Raw genomic sequence first — 24075 nt, forward strand, 5'->3', positions numbered from 1 at the left:
ATATAAAGGAGAATGTTTGTGCTCTAATAACTTGGACACTATAAGACCTACCGCAACTAAACTTTCCATGGGATAACCTTTCCTCCAGGAGAAGGTTATAAGGTACTTTTGGACCTGATCGAGCCTGATGTCAACCTGTAAAAGTAAAAAATAACCCGCTGCAGGGGCAGCCCCACCACCCTTGGTCACGTGCCCACTGCCTGCAGCCCCAGCACCATCTGGGACTCGCCCCACACCCACGCACACAACGGCTCGGGCACCCATCCTGCCTCCCATGGCTACGGTTACCAGGTAGTCTAAAAAAACCCGGGACACACTTGATTGGGGACGGGGGGGGGGGGGGGGGGGGAAGAAACGGCCGGGAGGGGAGCAGGTCTGGCTGGGAGGAAGTGGGGTGGGGGGAGAAAGGGGGCTGGCTGGGAAGCAGAGCTGGTGATGGAGGGGGCGGGGGCGGGGCACTGGCAGCTGGCAGGAAGCAGAGCTGGGCGGGGGGAGTTGGAGACAGCGGAGCTGGCCCAGGGAGATCGGGGGGAGCAGCCAGTGGGAAGCAGAGCTGTTTGGGGGAGATCGAGGTGGGGGGGTGGCCGACGGGAGTGGGGCTGGCCGAGGGAGATTGGGAGGAGGGGAACCGGCCAGCAGGAAGCAAGGCTGGGGCGGGGGGGGGGGGGAGCGGAAGCAGGACTGAGCAACGCCAAGTAACTCCAGCTAGTACCTGAATATCTGTGTCAATTTTTAATTTTTCCTGTAGATGATCCAAGCACTTAAATTTATGATGTTGAATGTGATAGTTGTAGTTGGCTATATAGTTAAGCACAAAGTTATATTCTGTAGAAATGTATTGTGGTTCTTAATCTGCCTTTTAGCAAAAATCTGACATAACAACATATATATATATTTTTTGTTTTTATGTTCACAATAGCTACAGATACTTGAGATATTAGAGATAATTGTATAGTACTATGAGATATTTTATTTTTAATTTTCTTGTATTAAGATTTGTGGATAACTGTGGATAAAACTGCTTAGATTTTTAAAAAAAAGATTGGACAAAGACCTATTACAAATGGTTTGGGTTTACTCAATCGTGCCTCTGCATAGGGGACTGGACTTGATGACTTTTCAAGGTCTCTTCCGCCCTACATTTCTGTGATTGTATAAGGAGGAAGAAAATGGATCATTTGTGATTTTTCATAAAGAGGACAACAGATATGTGAAACAAGAATAGTGTATTCCTGTGAGCCACTCATTCAGGATTCTTGCCACTAAGCCATAATATCCGTAAGTCTCGGTGCTCATAGGTAAAAGCATATCCTTAACATTAAACCCCTAATACACTGTAGTTATAATGCTTTAAAAATTGTGTTGATTTGGGAGATCTATATAGAATTTACGAATGCTGTTTAGTGATGGGGTTCCCTGTGTGTTTGTGTGTGTCAGACATTAGACTATTTTGAATGTGCAGTATTATTGACCTCAAAACATCAAGTCTAGAGAAATTTAAAAATCATGAGATTAGGGCTTGTTTAAAGTGTATGGCTGCATCTAGACTGGCAAGATTTTGAGCAAAAGTGGACGCTTTTGCGCAAAATCTTGCCACCTGTCTACACTGGCCGCGAGTATTTGCGCAAGAACACTGACCTTGTACTGTACAAAATCAGTGCTTCTTGCACAAATACTCTGATGCCCCCATTCAGGGATAAGCCCTCTTGAACAAGTATTCTTGCGCAAGAGGGCCAATGTAGACAGCAACGTTAATTTCTTGCGCAAGAAAGCCCAATGGCTAAAATGGCCATCGGAGCTTTCTTGTGCAAGACAGCGTCTACACTGGCACGGATGCTTTTCCGTTAAAAGTATTTGCACAAAATCATGCCAGTCTAGATGCAGCCTATGTGTATATGAAAGAGAGAGAGAGAGTGAAAGAGAAAGAATGAATAATTTTTTTGGTCTGTGTTTAGATTTTTGAACTATACCTGCCCTTCCTCAGTGTTCATGTGAGAATTAACGTTGCCCCTTCTCCCAGATTTATTGAGTAAAGTGATTTAGGCCCCTGCTGAAGGAGCTCTCACTTCCACATCTGCCCGGCAATAAATTCTGCCTTCCATTCAGTCCCCATCTCCATCAGGTAAGCCACCCAATCCCATCTTTCCTTGTCCTGGGGTTCTTCATCCATCTCTCCCAGGCATAGAGAGAATGCTGCAGCAAAACGCCCCCTTTTCCTGTCTGGTGGGCTCTTTACCCCCTTCTGCCCCTTTTCCAGGTGAGGTACCATAGGCATGGTGACCATATTTTCTGAACCAAAAATGGGGACACATTAGCCATTCCACTGACATGGCCCCCCATTAGCCATACCCTCTACCCCCCATGGGAGTAGTACTTCCAGGGTCAAGATGGACACATGACCAGAAGTAAAGGGTGTCATGTGACCCCTCTAAGACCTCCTCCTGCTGCCCTCTAATGATTGGAATGGATTTGAGCCCTATAGGATTCCCCCTTCCCCACTTAACTATACTGAAATTACATTAACCCAGGCCCCAGACCTAGAGTACCATGACACTGCAGTGCTAGGTGTCCAACCTTGATTCAAAATGACGCTTCGGAGCACTCGGGGCTGGACAGGAAGGACACCCTCCTCTTTTTCATTGCTGCTGATGTGCTGCTACCTAGGGCAGGGCTACCAGGCTGCCATGGGAGAAGGGCCGGGGTGGGGTAGACACTTCCCGGACATGCCAGGGGCCCCAGCCAGGGGCCCCAGTCCATGGCAGAGGGCCACTGGGCTCTGCTAGGCTGGGGCACAGACTGAAACATGGTGCTCCAGACCCAGCAGCAGCCAATGAGCTCTGGCCCTGGCTGCAGAGCTCCAGCTCCAGTGCTCTCTGGTGGCATCACTACCACATACGCTCCCTGCTGTTCACAGAGCCATGTGTAGCACCAACATCAGAAGTAGCCATTCACTACTTCCAGTATCTTGTGGGAGGAGGAACAGCACCGTGCAGCTGCTTCTAGCTATGTTTCATGCCCTGGGACTGTCTGGGACATTTCACAACTTTATGGGGACTGGGACAGGAGATTTAAAGTCAGGACTCTCCTGGAAAATCTGGGATTTATGGTTGGCATAACCATAGGGTAGGAGAAGTGAAGAAGTAACATCTGCTGTGTTTTTGTTTCCATGTTAGAATGAAATTGTAAAGGGTAGTGACACAGGGAGTAGAGCCTACAAGTCTGGTCTTTGAAAAAGACTGTCATTGATCACTATTTATTAGTGAACAGACCTGACCTAGAGAGAACAAGAGGATGTATGAAAGCTGAAGGAAGCAGTTTGCCTTAACTTTTCTGCAGGAGGTTGGGTATTAGAGAATGGAATTTCCCTAGCAGCAGGAACCAGATGGTCATAGGATATGCAAGCTTGTGCAATAAACAGATCAGAGACATATTCACTTACTTCATGGTTTGGAAGCCCAGAAGAGTGCAGGAGGAGAGATCCTGGACTCATTAAAGGATTCTGCCCAGCACCCAAAACTCTCCAGAGTGGTGAAGACATTGATCCAGGGAAATGTGTTTATTATTTTATCTGTATCTCTGTAATGCTTTTGCTATCAAAATAAAGCTATTTAGGAGCCCTTACAAAGTCAATTTGTTTTTGCTATCACATGTCCTTGAATAATAGTGTAAACAGTAGGACTCGGAGGAGTCAGGACTGATCTTGAGGGCCTAAAGCAGCTGACGCACATGGCCCCATTTATGTGAGAGTATAAAAGACAGAGCACCTGTGCTCAGGTGAAGTGCCAAAGAAGTCACGGGGAAGAGTGCTGCAGCCTAATGAAACCCAGAGCACACAGGTCCTGCAGATTGCATAGCAGCCTGGTGTATGTCCAGCAGAGAGCGCTCTACTAGGAATGTGTGTGACAACCATGTAATCCAAAGTATTTTGTGTATGCAGTGTTTATAAATGAAGCAAATTAAATGTAACATACCTGGACAGACATTTCTTGAGAAGTATATTTCATTGGATTATACAGTATTTGTAACTAAGCTGTATTTAGTAAAAGTGAGAGTGTTTTATGGAAGTGCTGTGAATCGGAATGTTTGGGTATCTGTGTGAAATGTAAGAGATCTGTTTTTGTTAACATGGCTATTGTTTTTTTTAATGAATCAGGTTAGTTTTCCTAACACTAACTTTTTAAGTAGAATGAAAAATGTTTTCTTTTGTTGTCTGTTCATTTCTTTACGTAGAATTATTTTTTTTATTTCTGACCACATTTTGTTATATAATAAAAGAGTTGTGGCTAGGCGCTGTGCTGGGGCAGTAGCTATGACCAGATTGGATCTTGGGTCCGAACGGGGCTGAGAGGCACTCCCGCCCCACTTTCCCATGGGAACTTGCATGGGCTCTGCCACCCAGCACCAGATGTTCCTCCACTCCCCACTAGGAAGAGACACCTCACAGTTTGGAGACCGCTGTCATTTCTGACAGAAAGGTTTCTCATATCATATCTGTGCAATTGTTGCACCTAAATTGGATGGCTGTAATACTTCATCTAGTTTCTTGATTTCTTATAGCCATTTTATAATAAATCAAATAAACTGGGAGACTGCTGTCATATCTTTAAAAAGTTAAGGACATCGTTTGATGCTCTTATTTTGCTCTAATGGCTAACCACAGACACTTATGAAAGTCTACTGAATATCATTACAGGAATCTCTAAATATCTGTACAACAAAAAATATTTAAAGATAAAAACAAGACCTATGACACCATTTTAAAATTAGTACACATTTGTAGAGCTACATTTGTATGCAAGTAAATTAAGGGAGAAGAGTGTGGAAGGTGAAAAAAGAAGAGGAGAAACAGGCTTAGTGCTGACTTCACATGTGACAATGAACTATTCTCTGGGTGGCAGCAGTGAGATAGGTGGAGATATAGTATCATCCTGGACAGGTTTCCCCTTGTTATTGTGTATTTCTAGGTCCTTAGGTGACAGTAAAATGTTGCTTTATATTTTTTGTAACACTCAGTTCTTTTCTTCTTGAATTCAAAACAGTGGTGCTTGGAATCTTCCCTTATTCCTTGGGAGTATGTCTACACTGCCACCCTAGTTCGAAGTAGGGTGGCTAATGTAGGCATTTGAACTTGCAAATTAAGCCCGGGATTTAAATATCCCGGGCTTCATTTGCATGTTCCCAGGCACCGACATTTTTAAATGCCCCATAGTTTGAAGGAGGTTTAACAGTAGTTCGAATAAGGAGCTTTAATTTGAACTACCTAGTCCGTGCCACGTGTATCCGCGGGCAGGTAGTTCGAACTATGGGGCATTTAAAAATAGCGGCGCCTGGGAACATGCAAATGAAGCCCGGGATATTTAAATTCCGGGCTTCATTTGCAAGTTCGAATGCCTACATTAGCCACCCTAGTTCAAACTAGAGTGGCAGTGTAGACATACTCAAAGAGAGGGACAATAATTCCAGCTATAAAATAATACAGTACTAGAACTTTTAAACTAGAATCTTATAGACATGGTGGCAGTAGTTACATATTATACCATGTAAGAGATTGGGCCATTTTTTTCCCTGCCTTGTGACATGCAGTCCCTCTGACATTGATATGATTTTACAAAGTGTAAGTCAGTGGGCCAGTGTCTTTCAGATGCTGTGTTATACTGAGAAGGCTTCTGTTGGTCTCTGTTTGTTTTTCTGGTGAAAGTTAAAGCATTTTGAAAAGAGTATAGACTAATCTGAGTTGTCTGGTCAACCTTGTCATCTATTTTAAGAGTGGAGGTAATGTCCACACGTGTATGGTTTTTGTGATAACTTCTGTGTTTGCTTGCAGTATCTAACTCCTTATGGGTACGTCTACACTACAATGTTAATTCGAACTAACTTAGTTCGAATTAGTTAATTCGAACTAAGCTAATTCGAACTAACGGATCCAGACTAAAAAACTAGTTCGAATTAGCGTTTTGCTAATTCGAACTAGCATGTCCACATTAAGTGGACCCTGAACCAGGCTTAAGGATGGCCGGAAGCAGTGCCAGCAGGGCATCAGAGGAGGACTTAGAGCGTGGAGATGCTGTCTCAGGCTAGCCGAGGGCTGTGCTTAAAGGGTCCTGACCCCCACCCCGGACAGACAGTTCTCAGGGGTGTCCCGCTTGCAAAGCAGTCCTGGCTTGGATTGCCCGGTGTACCCACACTGGGCACATCACAGCACTCGGCCATCAGACCGGCTTCACTTGCCGCAGGCTGCCATCTGGGGAGAGGGGGAAATTGGGGGGCTGCAGGAGAGCTTCCACCCCCAGAAGCCCGCAGAGCCAGCCCAGTCCTCCCGATCGGGGGCTCGTACCCCATTCCTCCCTCACCTCCTTCCACTTACCCTTCTCTAGCCCCTCTTCTTGATGTACAAAATAAAGATAACGTGTCTTCCAAAATGGAATCTGTCTTTATTGAACAAAACTGGGGGAGACTGGGAAAAGGAGGTGGGAGAGGGGAAGAGAGAGGCTGGGAGAGGGGAGGGCAACTTAAATGATCAGGGGTTGGGAACAGGTCCCATATGAAGAGAGGCTAAAGAGACTGGGACTTTTCAACTTAGAAAAGAGGAGACGGAGGGGGGACAGGAAAGAGGTCTCTAAAAGCAGGAGTTGGGTGGAGAGGGTGCATACAGAAAAGTTCTTCATTGGTTTCCATAAAGAAGGACTAGAGGACACCAAAGGAAAGGAATGGGTAGCAGGCTTCAAACTAGTAACAGAAAGTTCTTCTTCACAAAGCAAAGAGTCAACCTGTGGAACTCCTTGCTGCAGAAGGCTGTGAAGGCTAGAACTGGAACAGAGTTTAAAGGGAAGTGAGATCAAGTCATGGAGCTTGGGTCCATGGAGTGCTATTAGCCAGGGGGTAGGAGTGGTGTCCCTGCCCAAGGTTTGTGGAAGGCTGGAGAGGTTTGGCATGAGACAAATGGCTTGGTCACTGTCTTCGGTCCATCCCCTCCAGGGTCCCTAGGGTTGGCCGCTGTCGGCAGACAGGCTACTGGGCTAGATGGACCTTTGGTCTGACCCAGGACGGCCATTGTAAGCTCAGGGCTCAGGGTCTGGGGTCTCACTGGACCCCCTTGATTCTCTTGCACACCTGCTCCTGGGTGGCCAGGCTGGCAGCTCTCCTGCCCAAGCCGGCCACTTTCCTGTGCCTAGTGCGGAGATCGTGGACGAGGTCCACGATGTCCGCACTAGCCCAGGTGGGTGCCCACCTCTTGCGGTCCCGGGCAAGCTCCCGGGAGCCGCCAGCCTGGTCCCGGGAAGAGGGGGAGGGCTGGGGGGGCATCAGGTGGGTGGCTCAATCCGTGCCAGGTGCAGGGTCTGCTGGCTGGGTGCTGGCAGGCTTGCACCTGGCACGGGGACCGTAGCCAGCCCGTGTCCCTTTAAGGGGTTCGGGGCCGGGAGGGGGGCAGTAGAGTTTCCCTGGTGTTGGCCAGAGTGGCCACCAGGGAAAGCTGGGGAGGGCTAGCCTCCCACTAGTTCAAATTAAGGGGCTACACACCTCTTAATTCGAACTAGTAAATTCGAACTAGGCTTAATCCTCGTGGAATGAGGATTACCTAGTTCGAACTAAGCACTCCGTTAGTTCGAATTAAATTCGAACTAACGGAGCGCTAGTGTACACTTTGTAGTGTAGACATACCCTATGTTATTTAAACACTTTGGCTTAAAATGAGCAAAAAAACATGTTGTACACTGTTAACCAAATTCTGTTGTCTCATGCAAAATGTGTATTGTAATTTTTTTTATCTTTACTGCTGTTTTCTAATAATGCCCCTCTCACTGAAGATCCAGTTCTGTAAAACTTAGCTTGTGTGAGTAGCCCATTTGATTTAAAGTGAATGGGACTGCTCGGTCGAATAAACATTTGCTATGTAACTAACAGGTTATTCATTAATATTACAACTGTCTTCTGTTTTAGCTTCATCTATCCTGAAGAGGGAGAAGCGGAAGAGAACAAAAAATGTTCATTTTAACTGTGTTACCGTGTACTACTTCACAAGAAGGCAAGGCTTCACTAGTGTCCCAAGTCAAGGAGGAAGCACACTGGGCATGTCCACTCGTCACAACAGTATGCGCCAGTACACCCTTGGAGAATTTGCAATGGAACAGGAGAGGCTTCATCGAGAGATGTTGAGAGACCATCTAAGGGAGGAGAAACTTAACTCTTTAAAACTGAAGGTAAGAATAGAAAGAAGACTTTGCTTGCTCCCGTCTCCACATTCTCAGTGGATACCATCAAGCAATCATAGGCCCAATCACTTTCTCTGATTTTATCAAGTTTAAATTCAATAGATAGGGTCCTTTGATTTTTAAAAAATTTCAATTAAAATAGATTTTTGTTTGGATTTCATATTTTAACCTACAGCCAATGCAATCCAAAATATGGCAGTCTGTTGCTACTGATGACCTATGGAAAGTGGAACTGACCAATTAATTTTCTTGTCAAACTTGAGCTAAATGAAAAATGTAATCAAACATGAATGGTGATAAGTATATTCCATTTTGGGGGAAAAAAAATCATCTTCCACCATATTATAAACTGCACAAGTATGGATGCTTATTATTTTAAATATATATTTTAATCAGAAAATATGCCTTTATAGAAGAAAAACATACAAAATTTCAGCTTTTTGTATCAACCCCAAAGATTTCTGAGTATACTAAATCAGTTTCTTCAAATTGGAAATATGGTCCTTGGTTAGCTTTTGAAATACAGCAGAGTAGATTTTCAAGATGTGTATCCTCTTTACATTCAGGCTACATCTACATTGGCCCCTTTTCCAAAAGGGGCATGCTAATTTGACAGGTCATAATAGGGAAATCCGTGGGGGATTTAAATATCCCCCGCGGCATTAAATAAAAATGTCCGCCGCTTTTTTCCGGCTTTTAGAAAAGCCGGAAAAGAGCGTCTACACTGGCCCCGATCCTCCGGAAAAAAGCCCTTCAAAGTAGGAATAAGAGATCTCCGGAAAAGGGCTTTTTTCCGGAGGATCGGGGCCAGTGTAGACGCTCTTTTCCAGCTTTTCTAAAAGCCGGAAAAAAGCGGCGGACATTTTTATTTAAATGCCGCGGGGGATATTTAAATCCCCCGCGGATTTCCCTATTATGACCTGTCAAATTAGCATGCCCCTTTCGGAAAAGGGGCCAATGTAGACGTAGCCAATGTGTATCACTGAAAAATTAGATTTAGAAACACTCAGCCCATTCCTGAATCTTCTTATAATTAGTGGCAATAATTAGTGACAAAACTCCCATTGGATTCAATAGGTTAGGCAAACTAAGAATATCTGTTAACTGTTTGTGTTATCCATTTATTTATTTTGGCATGGTTTCAAATTAATCTATGAAATAAGCTTTGAATGATTTTAAGAATTGTAGCCTATCTGCTCTGGTTTGCAGCCCTTTTCCCTTTATAAGATTGTGCTCAGAGTACATCTCTGTTTTAGATACCACTAGAGGGCAGATTTCCAAAACAAACTGGCATTATTCTCAGTTTAGAATATTACTCATATTGCCTCTCTGTTTCTGTGTGGCTCTGCTTTTCAAACACTATTGTAATTATTTTGCTCTCTACTAAAGTTTCAGCTTTGAACAGTGAACAGTTTTTAATAGCTTCTAACCCTCAATATTCATGGTGATTAGGACACATAGGTGAACGAAAGGCAGACATCAGAATGGATTTTCAGTGGCAGGCCAACTTTATTGACATTGGATAGGTACTAAATATTCCCTTCTATCTCATACACCAGACATTTACCTGGATCTAGTGTGCCAGTATATGGCTCCTACCAGATTACCAATAATGTGGGGGTAAACTCCTGGCCTGTGCCTCAGGACTTAGCTCACTTCTGAGTCCTCAACCCATCCCCCCTGCCCAAAGAGTAGAGGTTACCAGTAAAGGCATCAGGCTTCCCCTTCTTCATACAGGCACAAGATCCACCAAGAAAAATTCCATATCTAATTTACTTCTAGTGTTCTCATCGCTTTCAAACCTTTTGGGGATTGGCAAATACTCCTGTTTAGTCCACTGAGCAACATGCCTCTGACCTAATGAATCAAGAGGGGAGGCACATTTTTGGGTGGCACAGGGTCTCTGTCCAACCAATCCTCTGGTGCTGAGACTAGATGGAGTGGGGCGAAGGGCTGTTTAAAGTAGACTGTGACATTTAGTCGGGTTATTAAATTCCTGTGACTTCCCTTTTCAGTTATTGGTTTAGCAATAAAAGTTTGATGTCCATTCCATGCACCCTGCTCCCATCCAGTCTCTAACTACTGGGTTAGTTCCTGTAGCCAAAAGGAAAGGCCTCACCTATAGATGAAAGGTTCTTCCCTCACTATTTCTTAGCCACTCGTGTGATTGTGAATCTGTTTTGGGGTTGTAGGTTTACTTTGTATTGCCCACCCCATATATTCAAAACTTATGAGTCAAGCCCCCAAAATCATGAGACTAATATAAAAATCATGAGATTGTTTTTAAAAAGTATTCTTTTTATTTGCCTTCCGATTGTTGAGCTTTATAGGTGTGTTTGGGTTTCTTTTCAAGCTTTTCTGTGCAACCATGAGAACTAGAAAGCTGAAATTCTTCCATATTCAGGACTATGGCTGTAAGAAAATAACAAATGTAAGAGTCCCAATAAAACCATAAAAGTCAGTAACAATATCGGAATATGTATTTCAGATACCAGATTTGATTCTTTTCTCATTTTAACCAGTGTAGACATCAATGGAGTTACTGGTGTTAAACAAAATACAGGACTATGTGGCACTTTAAAGACTAACAATATGGTTTATTAGATGATGAGCTTTCGTGGGCCAGACCCACTTCCTCAGATCAAATAGTGGAAGAAAATTGTCACAACCATATATACCAAAGGATACAATTAAAAAAATGAACACGTATGAAAAGGACAAATCAAATTTCAGAACAGAAGGGGGATGGGGGAGGGGGAAGAAAAATGTCTGTCAGCTAATGATATTAGAGGTGATAATTGGGGAAGCGATCTTTGTAATGGGTAAGATAACTACATCCTTTGCTGAGACTCAGGTGTAAAGTGTCGAATTTTAGCATGAATAACAGTTCAGAGGATTCTCTTTCAAGTGCAGTCTTAAAAGGCTTTTGAAGCAGGATGCAGGAAATTAAGTCTTTGAGACAATGTCCTTTCTGGTTGAAATGGCAAGAAACTGTTTTTTCTTTGTGATCCTGTCTAATATCTGTTTTGTGGGCATTGATCCTTTGGCGAAGTGTCTGAGACGTTTGTCCAATGTACGTAGCAGACAGACACTTTCGGCACATGACAGCATAAATTATATTTCTGGATGCACAGGAATATGTGTTCTAGATCTTAATGGGAGCTCCATCACTCCCGTTGATACTAATGAGCATTATATTGAATGTTTTATTCCAATAATACGCATTCATGCCATCTTCCTTTTTTCAAAAATTAGTTGTGAGGGGCATTGGGGGAGAAATAAATTTGTCCCATTCAATCACAATCAATGTTAGAAGTTAGAGAGATCATTTATTAACTATCCTTTTAGCCAATCATTCTGAAAGCATTGGGCCTTGTTCATTTTTGGTTTTGGAGATGAAAGAACTATGTCTCAATGAACACAAGAAACAAAAACTTAAACAACAAATAATGTGGGTGCACTTTAAAGACTAACAAAACATGCAGAAGGTATCATGAGCTTTTATGGGCACAAAAGCTCATGATACCATCTACATGTTTTGTTAGTCTTTAAAGTGCTACAGACTATTGGTTGTTTTTTAAGTTTTTCATCTTGTACAGACTAACTCAGCTACCCCCTGAAGCTTTTTAGCAACAAGAAAGAAAGGCATTACAGATCTTAAGTGAATATGTCAGTGGTTATGATCTTGATTTGAAGTGTGCTGTCCCAGAGTTAGATATGCATTGCTCTACAACTGCACAGAAAGCCATGACATAAAATGAAATAGGGAAAGTTTTTGTTTTAAAAGCTTTTTTAATTACCACAAAGTTGTTTTAAAAAGGAAAAAATTAATAGGACTCCTAGGCAGCAAATGTGACTTACTGTGGGTTTCATTTAGAAATGAAAATGTCTGATAAAGGAATCAGTATCTATGTTAGGTACTTTGGTTTCTTTTTATATTATTTGCTGTGAATAGCAGTTTCTTATTTAGTTTCTCATATTATTAAAATCAAAGAAGGTTTGTAAAATATACAAAGATTATTTTAAGCATTTATGTACTGTGCAGGTTTGGCACTCCTGGCATTGTTAACACTATTGATTTCATATCAGCAGTTGTTTGTGAAAATTTAGATTGCTGACTGTGAGTTGGAGTGTAAAAATCATCCTGTCTACATGAAAGGGACATGGGAGCATTTCCTTGAACAAATGATCATTTGAGGAAGCATTAGTAACCTTGGTAAATTCACCAGCATGACCTGAGTGATGTAAAAGTTCACAGATCTGGGAACCCACATGTGTCAGCACTTTTTCCTTGCTTCAATCTAGCCTTTGCTTTATACACTTCAGACCTGTGCTTCCTGAGAAAAAGAAAACTCAGAGAAAAACCACTAAAACTTGTTTGTCTAGTCTACCACATTATAGGAATAGAATTATTCTAAGTCCTTTTCCCCTTAAAAAAGGTAATCGTTATTTCAACCCTTCTCCACCTTTTTATGAGTATCTAACAGACATCAGAGAATATGCAAGAGAATAGTTGACAAGGAACTATATATGTCAAGTCAAATTTTCTAGTCTCTGAATATGTATAGTATCTGTAGGAAAGATCTTTGTTCTTTTTGACTGATATATAAACTAATAAAATGTATGAAACAAGACAAAATTGTTTGAATATGGTCCATTTACCTGTAGCTTGTGGAGATGTGTGTTAAGCACTTCACTATGGGCATGTCTAAACTACATTCCTCTTTCGAAAGAGGAATGTAAATGAAGCAAATCGGAAGCGCAAATGAAGCGCGGATTTAAATATCCCATGCTTCATTTGCATATTCTCGTCCGAGTGTTTTCTCGAAAAAAGATTTTTCGAAAGTGGAAGCGCAGTTTAGACAGGATTCTTTAAAAAAACACCCCTTTTTTGAAAGAACCCGTACTCCTGAAAAAATGAGGAGTATGGATTCTTTCAAAAAGGGTTTTTATTCCTGAGAGAACCCCGTCTAGACTGTGCTATCGCTTTCGAAAAACCCTTTTTCAAAAAAGCGCTCAGATGCTAATATGCAAATGAAGCGCAGGACATTTAAATCCATTCTTCATTTACATTCCTCTTTTGAAAGAGGAATGTAGTGTAGACATAGTGTATAAAAGATATTAGCTGCACAGTAGTTGCAATAGACAGGTTTGAAAGGGCTCCCTTTATTAAAAACTTTCTGGGAACTGCCAGTAATGGGTGAACTGATTTAATATTTTGAATATTTGGATTTTAGCATTGCAGCTCTATCTTTAGAAATTTTATCGAATCCCTAAACTCAAGGGGAGATGTATACTAAAGAACATTCTCCTCTCTCGAGAGAGAGAGTATTCTCTTGGGGCATGTCTACACTACAGCGTTATTTCAAAATATCTTATTTCAAAATAGTTAATTCGAAATGTAAATGTTAGTTTAGTTTTCCCCAATTAGACTTCTTTGCTTCCCACAGAAACAAGAAGTGTCCAGACTATTACTCCAACCTGGACCAGGGGCTGGGTTTCAGAAGGGACACCCTTCAAGTAGACTGGCCTCCCCAGTTGCTGTACGCATTAGTGGCATTGGCATGGCCTCACCATCACTGGTTCCCGACCCTCCTGGACCTAGGAGGAACCAATGGTGCTTCTGTTGGTACCAGACCTAATCACCCAGGACCTGGGAGAGGAGTGGTTGTGCCACCCAAACCTCCTGTTCCTCCACCTTGCAGCATGGAAGGTTTGTGGTTAACTGCAATAAGGAAGGTTTTGTTGGAGAGCAGGAAGCCATCCACTAGAGCTGCATACTTGGCAAAGTGGAGCCATTTCTCCTTGTGAGCCACCCAGAGGGGCACAGAACCTATGCAGACCCCCATTCCTAACATTCTGGACTACCCCCTAAACCAGTGGTCCCCAACACGGTGCCCGCGGGCGCCATGGCGCCTGCCAGGCCATTTCTGTGCGCCCGCCGAGTGATCAGGGCCTGCCCTGCCTTTGGGCATGTGGCACATGGACGGTGCCGGCCCCTGGGCGTGCAGCGTATGGGCGGCCCTGCTCCCGGGTGCACGGCGGGAGGGCTGTGCCGGCCCCGGGCGTGTGGCTATGGGCGTACCCGCCTCTGGGCACGCGGCACAGGAGCGACGCTGGCCCCAGGCACGCAGTGTATGGGCAGCCCCACCCCTGGGCGTGCGGCAGAGGAGCAGCACTGGCCCCAGGAGCGCGGTGCATGGGTAGTGCCGGCACCGGGCACGTGACATATGTGTGGCCCCGCCCCCGGGCGCATGTGTGGCCCCGCCCCCGGGTGCCTGGCACATGAGTGGCCCTGCCCTCGGGTGCCCGGCAGCCCCAAAAGGTTGGGGATCACTGCGCCTAAACCTTAGGCATCAAGGCCTTTTCACATTATCCCTCTGGGTTTACCTAGTGGCCATTGCAGCATTTCACCCAGAGGAAGGGGGCAGGATGGTATTTGTGAATGCGCTGGTTAAATGATTCCTCAAGGAGGTAGACAGGTTGTACCCATACGTTTGCCAGCCCTTACCTCCCTGGGATTTTAACGTAACTGATGAGCTCCCCTGTTTGGGCCCTTGGCCGCTTGCTCCATGAAGCACTTTACATGGAAGGTGGCCTTTTCAGTGGCCGTTACATCTGCCAGGAGAGTGTTTGAGTTGAGGGCCCTCACATCTGAGCCACCTTCTACAGTTTTCTTTAATTAAGCTCCACCCCCATCCTATGTCTCTTCTGAAGGTAGGATCCCACTTCCATGTATCAGGATATCTACCTCCCAGTTTTCTTCCTGTAACCTCACTCAACGCCTAAAGACTGATCCCTGCACACCTTAGAAGTCAGGAAGGCTTTGCCATTGTATATAGATAGAACAAGAACATTTCATAGGTTGTCACAACTGTCTATTTCCATAGCAGAAACGATGAAGAACCTCCCACTATCGGCCCAGTGCTTGTCATCATGGATTACATATTGTATTAAAATGTGCTATGACCTTGCTAATAGGCCAGTGCTCCCACTTACAGATCATTCCATGAGGGTGCAGGCCTCCTCTAGAGCCTTCATGGTGCAGGTGCCCATTCTCAACGTCTATAGTGCATCCACTTGGTTGTTGGTGCATACTTTCACCAGCCATTACGCCATTTTGCAGCAGGCCAGAGATGGTGTATCCTTTGGCAGGGCTGTGTTGCAGTCCATTTCCAGTTAGTCTCCGACCCCACCCTCTGTGGTAAAGCTTGGGAGTCACCTAACTGAAATGGACATGAGCAAGCACTCGAAGAAAAAGCGGTTACTTACCTCTTGTAACTGTTCTTTGAGATGTGTTGCTCATGTCCATTCCAAATTCCACCCGCCTGCCCCTCATTGGAGAATTCTGGCAAGAATGAACTGAGGGGATGGAGGGCCAGCAGGGGTATACATGCGCCGATATAGCGGCGCCACTTCAGGGGTCTCCCTTGCTGGCCCAACGGGTATCGCTGGGGGAAAAAGCTCTGAAATGCATGCACACGGCGCATACACACCTAACTAGAATGGACATGATCTACGCATCTCAAAGAACAACAGTTATGAGAGGTGTCAAGTATCAGAGGGGTAGCCGTGTTAGTCTGAATCTGCAAAAGCGACGAGGAGTCCTGTGGCACCTTATAGACTAACTGAAGTGTAGGAGAATAAGCTTTCGTGGGCAAAGACCCACTTCGTCAGATGCATGTGACGAAGTGGGTCTTTGCCCACGAAAGCTTATGCTCCTACACTTCAGTTAGTCTATAAGGTGCCACAGGACTCCTCGTCGCTTTTGCAGTTATGAGAGGTGAGTACCGTTTTTTAGCATTGAATAACTGAATAAACCATCTATCATCATCCTTTTTTTATTCATCCGGCACAGTGGGGCAGTCTAGACACACCGCGGTCGACAAGGAAGCATACCGGAGCAGTCGACAAAGGCTTCCTTTGTTGACCATGGTGCGTCTAGACTGCTTCGCTGTTCCAGATCAGCTGATTGTTGGCGCAGCGCGGCAGCCATGTTTGTTTTAATGAAGCGGGGATTATTTAAATCCCTGCTTCTTTGCCTATGCCGAATAAACTATTTTACATGGCTCCATCAACGGAGCCATGTAGTCTAGACATAGCCCCTCAGTTGAGAGCCTGGATAGCTGTCTTAGTACTTATAGGAGAATGGAATACAAATAGTGGGTGATCTGCGCCCACCAGCAACTTGCTTATCAGCAGTTTGATGGACCCTGCCAATCAGCTTCTCCCTTTCCTCCCAGCCCCTGCTGCCTACTGCCAACCAGCTGTTTAGCAGCGGGGATGGGGAGAGGCAGAGATGCAGGAGTGGGAAGAGGTAGAGCGAGAACGAAACACTTGGGAGAGGAAGCAGAGTGGAGGCAGGAAGAGGTGGAACAAAGGTGGGGCCTCAAGGGAATGACTAGAGTGGAGTGATCTTTTCCTCGGGACAGCTGAAAGTTGGTGCTGTGGCTACAGCAGCCATGCTAGTGTCATCTATCACAGACAGAGAGGAGTATTCGATTCCCATCCCGTGTCCAAAGTCCACGTACTTTGACTATGTGCTGGGGTCTCAGTTGCCTCTGAAAGAGTTATGTAGAACAGCACAAGTCAATAATCCCATCTTTATTCCTCTGTCATGTGATATGCTTTATGTATCTCATTTCAACTCTCTCTTTAAGATGAACATATGGGTATTTCATATGTTTTGCTGTCATTCCTAGCACATACTGGCTGTAGAAATGATAAGGCAACAGTGCCTGCAGTTAAACCAATAATATAACTTAGCTCTTAGAAATACTGCTGATAGAGTCTGTAAGGGTATGTCTACACTACAGCACTAATTCGAACTAACTTAATTCCAATTAGTTAATTCGAACTAAGCTAATTCGAACTAGTGCATCTAGACCTAAAAACTTGTTCGAATTAGCATTTTTCTAATTCGAACTAGCATGTCCACATTGAGTGGACCCTGAACCGAGGTTAAGGATGGCCGGAAGCAGTGCCGGCAGGGCATCAGATTAGGACTTAGAGCGTGGAGCTGCTGTCTCAGGCTAGCCGAGTTCTGTGCTTAAAGGGACCCGACCCCCATCCCAGACAGACAGTTCTCAGGGGTTCCCCGCTTGCGAAGCAGTCCTGGCTTGGAGTGCCCCGAGTGCCACACTCGGCACATCACAGCACTCGGCCATCAGCCCGGGGGTCAATCGGCGGGCTGCAGGAGAGCTTCCACCGCGAGGAGCCCGCAGAGCCACCCCAGTCCTCCCCATCAGGGGCTCATACCCCATTCCTCCCTCACCTCCTTCCACTTACCCCTCCCTAGCCCCCCTTCCTGATGTACAAAATAAAGGATACGTGTGTTCAAAAATAGAAACTCTCTTTATTAAACAAAACTCGGGGAGACTGGGAAAAGGAGGTGGGAGAGGGGGAGAGAGAGGCTGGGAGAGGGGAGGGCAACTAAAATGATCAGGGGTTGGGAACAGGTCCCATATGAAGAGAGGCTAAAGAGACTGGGACTTTTCAGCTTAGAAAAGAGGAGACTGAGGGGGGATATGATTGAGGTCTATAAAAGCATGAGTGGTGTGGAGAGGGCGAATAAAGAAAAGTTCTTCATTAGTTCCCATAATAGAAGGACTAGAGGACACCAAAGGAAATGAATGGGTAGCAGGCTTCAAACTAATAACAGAAAGTTCTTCTTCACAAAGCAAATAGTCAGCCTGTGGAACTCCTTGCTGCAGGAGGCTGTGAAGTCAAGAACTATAACAGAGTTTAAAGAGAAGTTAGATAAATTCATGGAGGTTGGGTCCATGGAGTGCTATTAGCCAGGGGGTAGAAAAGGTGTCGCTGGCCTCTGTTTGTGGAAGGCTGGAGATGGATGGCATGAGACAAATGGCTTGGTCATTGTCTTTGGTTCATCCCCTCCAGGGTACTTAGTGTTGGCCACTGTTGGCAGACAGGCTACTGGGCTAGATGGACCTTTGGTCTCACCCAGTACGGCTGTTCTTATGTTTTTATGTTCTAAGCTCAGGGCTCAGGGTCGGGGATCTCACTGGACCACCTTGATTTTCATGCATATCTGCTCCTGGGTGGCCAGGCTGGAATCTATCCTGCCCTTGACGGCCACTTTCCTGTGCCTAGTGTGGAGGTCGTGGACATTGGAGGCTTCCCACCAAACCTGGATGAGGTCCACGATCTCCGCACTAGACCAGGTGGGCGCCCGCCTCTTGCAGCCCCCGGCAGGCTCCTGGGAGCCGCCAGCCTGGTCCCGGGAAGAGGCGGAGGGCTGGGTGGCAGCGGGTGGCTGGCTCGTGCCGTGCCAGGTGAAGGGTCTGCTGGCTGGGTGCTGGCAGGTTTGCACCTGGCACGGGCACTGTAGCCAGACTGTGCCCCTTTAAGGGCTCCGGGGCAGGGAGGGGCCAGAAGAGTTTCCCTGGTGGTGCCCAGAGTGGCCACCAGGACAACCTGGGAAGGGCAAGCCTCCTACTAGTTCGAATTAAGTGGCTACACAGCCCTTAATTCGAACTACTTAATTCGAACTAGGCGTTAGTCCTCGTAGAATGAGGTTTACCTAGTTCTAATTAAGCGCTCCACTAGTTCGAATTAAGTTCGAACTAGCAGTTTGTATGTGTAGCACCTATCAAAGTAAATTCGAACTATCGACTGTTAGTTCGAATTAACTTTGTAGTGTAGATATACCCTAACTGAGTTATCATATTGCGTGACCCTATCCTCATTTCAAATAACAAAGACATCTTCATGAGCAATGTGATTAATCTAAGCTTGCCTTTTAAATAGCCATATTTTGGAAGAATGAAATTTGAATTCTTATATGTATTTTTGTGATAATGTTAACCTGATGGATGAGAACACACATAACTGAAGGCTATACCCAGATTAACTGAAGCAGGAAGGGAAATTAATTGCAGTGTGTTAATGTAGAAAATTCTGTATATGCAGTTTTGGTAAAACTAGTATAGAGAGGTCCATAGTAGGGATGTAATAGTGTAGTTGATTAACCAATTAACAGATAAGCAAAAGTTTATAGATTAATGCTATAGACTACACACATTTCACTCCCCCGTCCGTGTCCCCCCCGTCCCCTACAGTAAATTTTTTAGCAGACTGGCCAGCAGTCCAGCTCAATCCTAGTTCACACTGGGTCTGTAACCTACCCTGCTGCGGCTCTGCATTTAAAGTGTATTAGGAACCGGGTAGGCAGCCCAACTCAGTTCCGGCTCATGCCAGGTCAAGGAGCTCAGATCCCCCCACTAGATAGAGGCTGCTGCCACCCCGTGCTACTGCCTCTTTATCAAAGGCAGCAGCACAGGGTGACAGGCAACCGGTCTGCGAGGGGAGCTGGTTTTTAAACTTTCTTCCCTCGTGGACCATTTCCCACCTGTTACCCCATGCTGCTGCCTTTCATACAGAGCACAGAGTGGCACAGGACTTCTCAGGAGTGAGGCCAGAGCACACTGGCTGCTGGCCCTGTCCCCAAGGACTATAGAATAGTTGACTAACCAATAAGAAATCATGCGCTTACTAGAGTATTAAATTAACCGACATGTAACATCCCCAGTCCATAGTGTATCCTGGGCAGAGAAAACACCTCTCAAGCAAAAAATATGCTAAAGCATAGTTCACAAGGGAGGTTTTATCCTTTTGCCAGTTAGTGTGGAGACAACTGAAATCTAGGGAAATAAAAAAGAAGAAAAACATGATGTTTTCAAGAAACGTTTTAAAGATGCCTGTATATATAAAACCATGAAAAGAGAGCTAGAAATGTCTGAGGACAAAGGATTTGAATGTTATGAGGCTAACAAGCAAGGCAGCTGAAATAAAAATCAGTGGCTACGTCTAGACTGGCATGATTTTCCTCAAATGCTTTTAATGGAAACGTTTTTCCGTTAAAAGCATTTGTGGAAAAGAGCGTCTAGATTGGCACGGATGCTTTTGTACAAAAGCACTTTTTGCGGAGAAGTGTCCGTGCCAATCTAGATGCGGTTTTGCACAAGAAAGCCCCGATCGCCATTTTCACCATCGGGGCTTTTTTGCGCAACACAGTTTTCAGCATTTCCAGAAAAGGGCTTTTGCCTGAATGGGAGCAGCATAGCATTTCCGCAAGAACACTGACACTCTTACATGAGATCGTCAGTGTTCTTGCGGAAATTCAAGTGGCCCAGTGTAGACAGCTGGCAAGTTTTTCCGTAAAAGCAGCTGCTTTTGTGGAAAAACTTGCCAGTCTAGACGCAGCCAGTGAGTATTAATCTCTGAATGTTGCAGTTTGATTATAAAAGACAAAATACATTGGAAATTGAAAGAAATACTGTGTTGTAATAGAAGTTCAAGTGGTACAGATACTGATGAAATATTAACAGATAACATATTACTGTATACAAAGGAAAATGTCTCCTTATTTGTACAATAGTAAGTATGACCACCTGCCAGTCAGGAATTGGGAGTCAGTTCCTTGTTGGGGGCAGGGAATTGCTTTAATCCTGAGTTTGCAATGAAATGGCTGAATAATCTGTCAGATCATTTCGGTCTTTAACATCTGTGATTGTTAGTACTCAAGACTGGAGACTAGAAAGACAGTAAACTCTTGATAGGAATTCACTCTAGAGACTCTTTGAACAATGGCATGAAATATTAGCTATAATCCAGACATTTGTGCAAAGGACAAATTGTTGACATAAATGGGAGATTTAAGGTACCTCAGATGAAGCAGAGCATATAGTAAATAAATGCAGCAGTACTTATATGGATATCATACAGGACTGCTTCTTTATACAGTATGTAAAAAAAGGTACAGTTAGTAAGAGAGATATCAGGATTAAGTGGTAGAAAGGGGAGACAATCTAAGCAACAGTGGTAATTTTACTACATATATATTTAAAAAAACAGAATTTGAAGCACATGTACTGCCTGGGAATTTAAGTATTTATTCAAATACATGGAACAAAAATTCAAAAGTGATAGCAGGTTGAGCAGAAAAGGATGAATACTATCTGTTTTTATAACAAAAGTGCAGCCATTTATTTGAATATGTATTTTCTTATGGATAAAAAAAGTCAGATAAAGTTAGTGTGTGACAATCTTGAGGTCCTCATGCTGATTTTAACTAAGTCTTTACTCAAGCATGCTCCTGTGGCAGTACATAATAAGCTAATATGGACAAGGCTTGAGATTTTATCTGAGTAAAATTGGAATGAGCATCTCAGGATTTGGCCCTGAATTTGCCTATTGATTTCTCACATTGTGTATTCAAAGATCTGAAATAATAAATCCAAACAAAACGGTTTATATTGGTGAATGTGTGATCAAAATAGCCTCCTTTACATTCAGTGTTTTCTTAATAGAAAAATAAAATGTGACATTAGGTGAGGAATTAAACCTATAGAATTCACAAATTCAGAGATATGGGCACTGATCCTCTACTAGTGTAAATCAATACACCTGTATTGTTATACGTAGGAAGGTTGAAGACTGGGAATGTATGCATTTGGTTTCCAATGAAACAAAAAAAATCATAACAATAATAAATGAAGCCTCACTTGACAAAATAAATTTTTATTACTATACCTGCAGAAAATATTTATGCTTTGTAAAACAATATTGAATGTCTCAGTAGCGTACCACTCAATTTGTTTAGCTTGAAATTTGAAGGAATGTTCAAGTGTTCTGTGGGATCCAGATGTGCCCTCCTTCGGGAAATGTTTTTAAATACTTGCCATTTGGTCCACTCAAGTCAAATACTTGTCTATTCAGAAGTATTTTTATGAGTTCCAGAAAAGTACTCTCTGATAGGGATAATTAAGCAGCAAGCTTCATCACAGAACAAGGAAATTAGTCCATCCCTACCTTCGGATTGTGGGAAGACAAGCAGATGTTGCATCTGTCAAAAGAGCTGGGCTGGACCTTGGATCCAGGATATATTAAGGTGAATTAAAGCCATCTTTTCCCTTGCAATCCTAGGGTACATCTTGACTACACCTCTCTGTCGACAGAGAGATTAGATGTAGATTAGGCATGTTGAAATTGCTAAAGGGGCAGGGATTTAAATATCCCATGCTTCATTAGCATAAATATGGCTGCCGCTTTTTTCCGAAATGGAGCTTTTTTGAAAAAAAGGCAGTCTAAACGTGGCTCTTTCGAAAAATAAACCCTTTTTCAAAAGATCCTATAAACCTCATTTTTTGAGGAATACAGGATCTTTCGAAAAAGAGTTTATTTTTCAAAAGATCCGCATCTAGAGTGCCATTTTTTGGAAAAAGCTCCGCTTAAAAAAAAAAAAGTGGTGGCCATGTTTATGCTAATGAAGCACGGGATAGTTAAATCCCTGCCTCATTAGCAATTTCGACACACCTAATGTACATATCTCTGTCGACAGAGAGGTATAGTCTAGACACAGCTCCAGGCACCTTGGCTAGAAGAGGGAATCTGGCCCAGTGCTTTCACATGAGGTTCACTTATTCAGATGTGGTAGTGTTTGCTGGATTGGGGTGCTATAAATTTAAGACAAAGTGTGCTAGTATATTAAAAAGCAATATTTGGATGGCCATGTTAAGTCCTGCCATCTTATTCTAAAACAATATATTAAGGAGAGAAAGAAGATACATTAGAAAGCAACAGAATATCATGAAGAATTCTGAGGGTCTAAACAATACTTCTCCATCCTAAAGGATGTAGCATGGTTTCTTGAGTCTTTGTATAACCGAGTTCTCAGAGGCAAATATAATTCAGAAAAAAACAGAAATTTAATATATTTATCCCTGTGCCTTGCACCATTCTCCTTGAATGTATACAGTTGTATTCAAACCCAGTGCTCCCTGTAAGCTGAGAAATTCAGCCAGGTTTTGTGTTTCCATTGGGCAGGAGGGTGTGCACATTTGCACATGCCTTGATGCACATAAAAATATTCTGTACGTAGATGGAAAAAATCCACATGTGGATGGAAAAAATTAGAGGGAACATTGTTTAAATTGAAGGTATTCCTCAAAAGGCCAAATACTGAAGTTCTTACTCAGCTTTTACTAATGCAAAACTCTCATTGAAGACAGTGGTATCTTCATGTAAGCAAGGACTTCAGTGTATCTGTGTCCAAAGGTACCCCTGGACTCTACTACTGTAACTTTAGCTTTCCTTCCACATATTGCACAGTATTAGAGCCTGACCCAGGTGTGGGGGGGAACTCTGCACTCCTGGAAGGAGTGGAGCCTTGGGCAGAAGAGCCAGTGCTGGGGCTACCTTTCCAGTGCCACCAGAGCATGCTGCATGGTGCTCCAACAGCCATTTAATAGGCCTGAGGCTCCCGGCCACAATTGTAATTTTGCAGCGCCAGGAGCCCTGGGTCCTTTTAAATCCTCTTGCCCTGGGAAGTTGTCCCCTTTATCCCTGCCCCTTCCTCCCCCTGTCATCAGGCTGCTCAGTGTTTTATAGGTCAGTAAAAAAGATTATTTCCATGTCCTCCATATGAACAGAGGCATATGCAATGAAATTAAAAGATGACAAATTCAAAATGGATGAAATGCTTTTCCACACAATCTGTAATTAGATTGTGAAGCTCACTGCCATTGAGGCTTAGGATTTAGGAAGCTTCAAAAAGGGATTGAACATTTATATAGTTAATGATAATATCCAGAGCTGTTACAATTAATTATGTTAAATTTTTTTGAAGGGGCTTAAATCTCATGCTTCAGAATTTACCCTATTATACTATTATAGATCAGAACCAAATCACAGGGGTTGATCACTGTAAATTTGTATATTGCAGGATTCTTGCACCTTCTTCTAAATCAGAGTCTCAAACTCATGGCTCATGGCAGTCTACGGGCTAGAGCATATCCACTGCAGGGAATACACAGGGGAACCCAGCTGCTGCCCCGCACCAGGC

At 43.9% G+C, this 24075-nt stretch overlaps 1 protein-coding gene across 2 annotated transcripts in view; it reads left to right on the top strand.

Annotated features, from left to right (window-relative positions):
• Positions 1-24075, top strand: part of CSRNP3 (cysteine and serine rich nuclear protein 3) — a 79262-nt gene that overhangs the window by 39451 nt on the left and 15736 nt on the right. For both annotated transcript variants that reach the window (XM_006124795.5, XM_006124796.5), the window contains exon 3: positions 7939-8198. In XM_006124795.5, the coding sequence (XP_006124857.2) occupies positions 7939-8198 (260 nt within the window). The remainder of the gene's footprint in view (positions 1-7938; positions 8199-24075) is intronic.

Source organism: Pelodiscus sinensis, chromosome 7 (assembly GCF_052426305.1).
Source record: "Pelodiscus sinensis isolate ZL-2025 chromosome 7, ASM5242630v1, whole genome shotgun sequence".
NCBI lineage: Eukaryota > Metazoa > Chordata > Testudines > Trionychidae > Pelodiscus > Pelodiscus sinensis.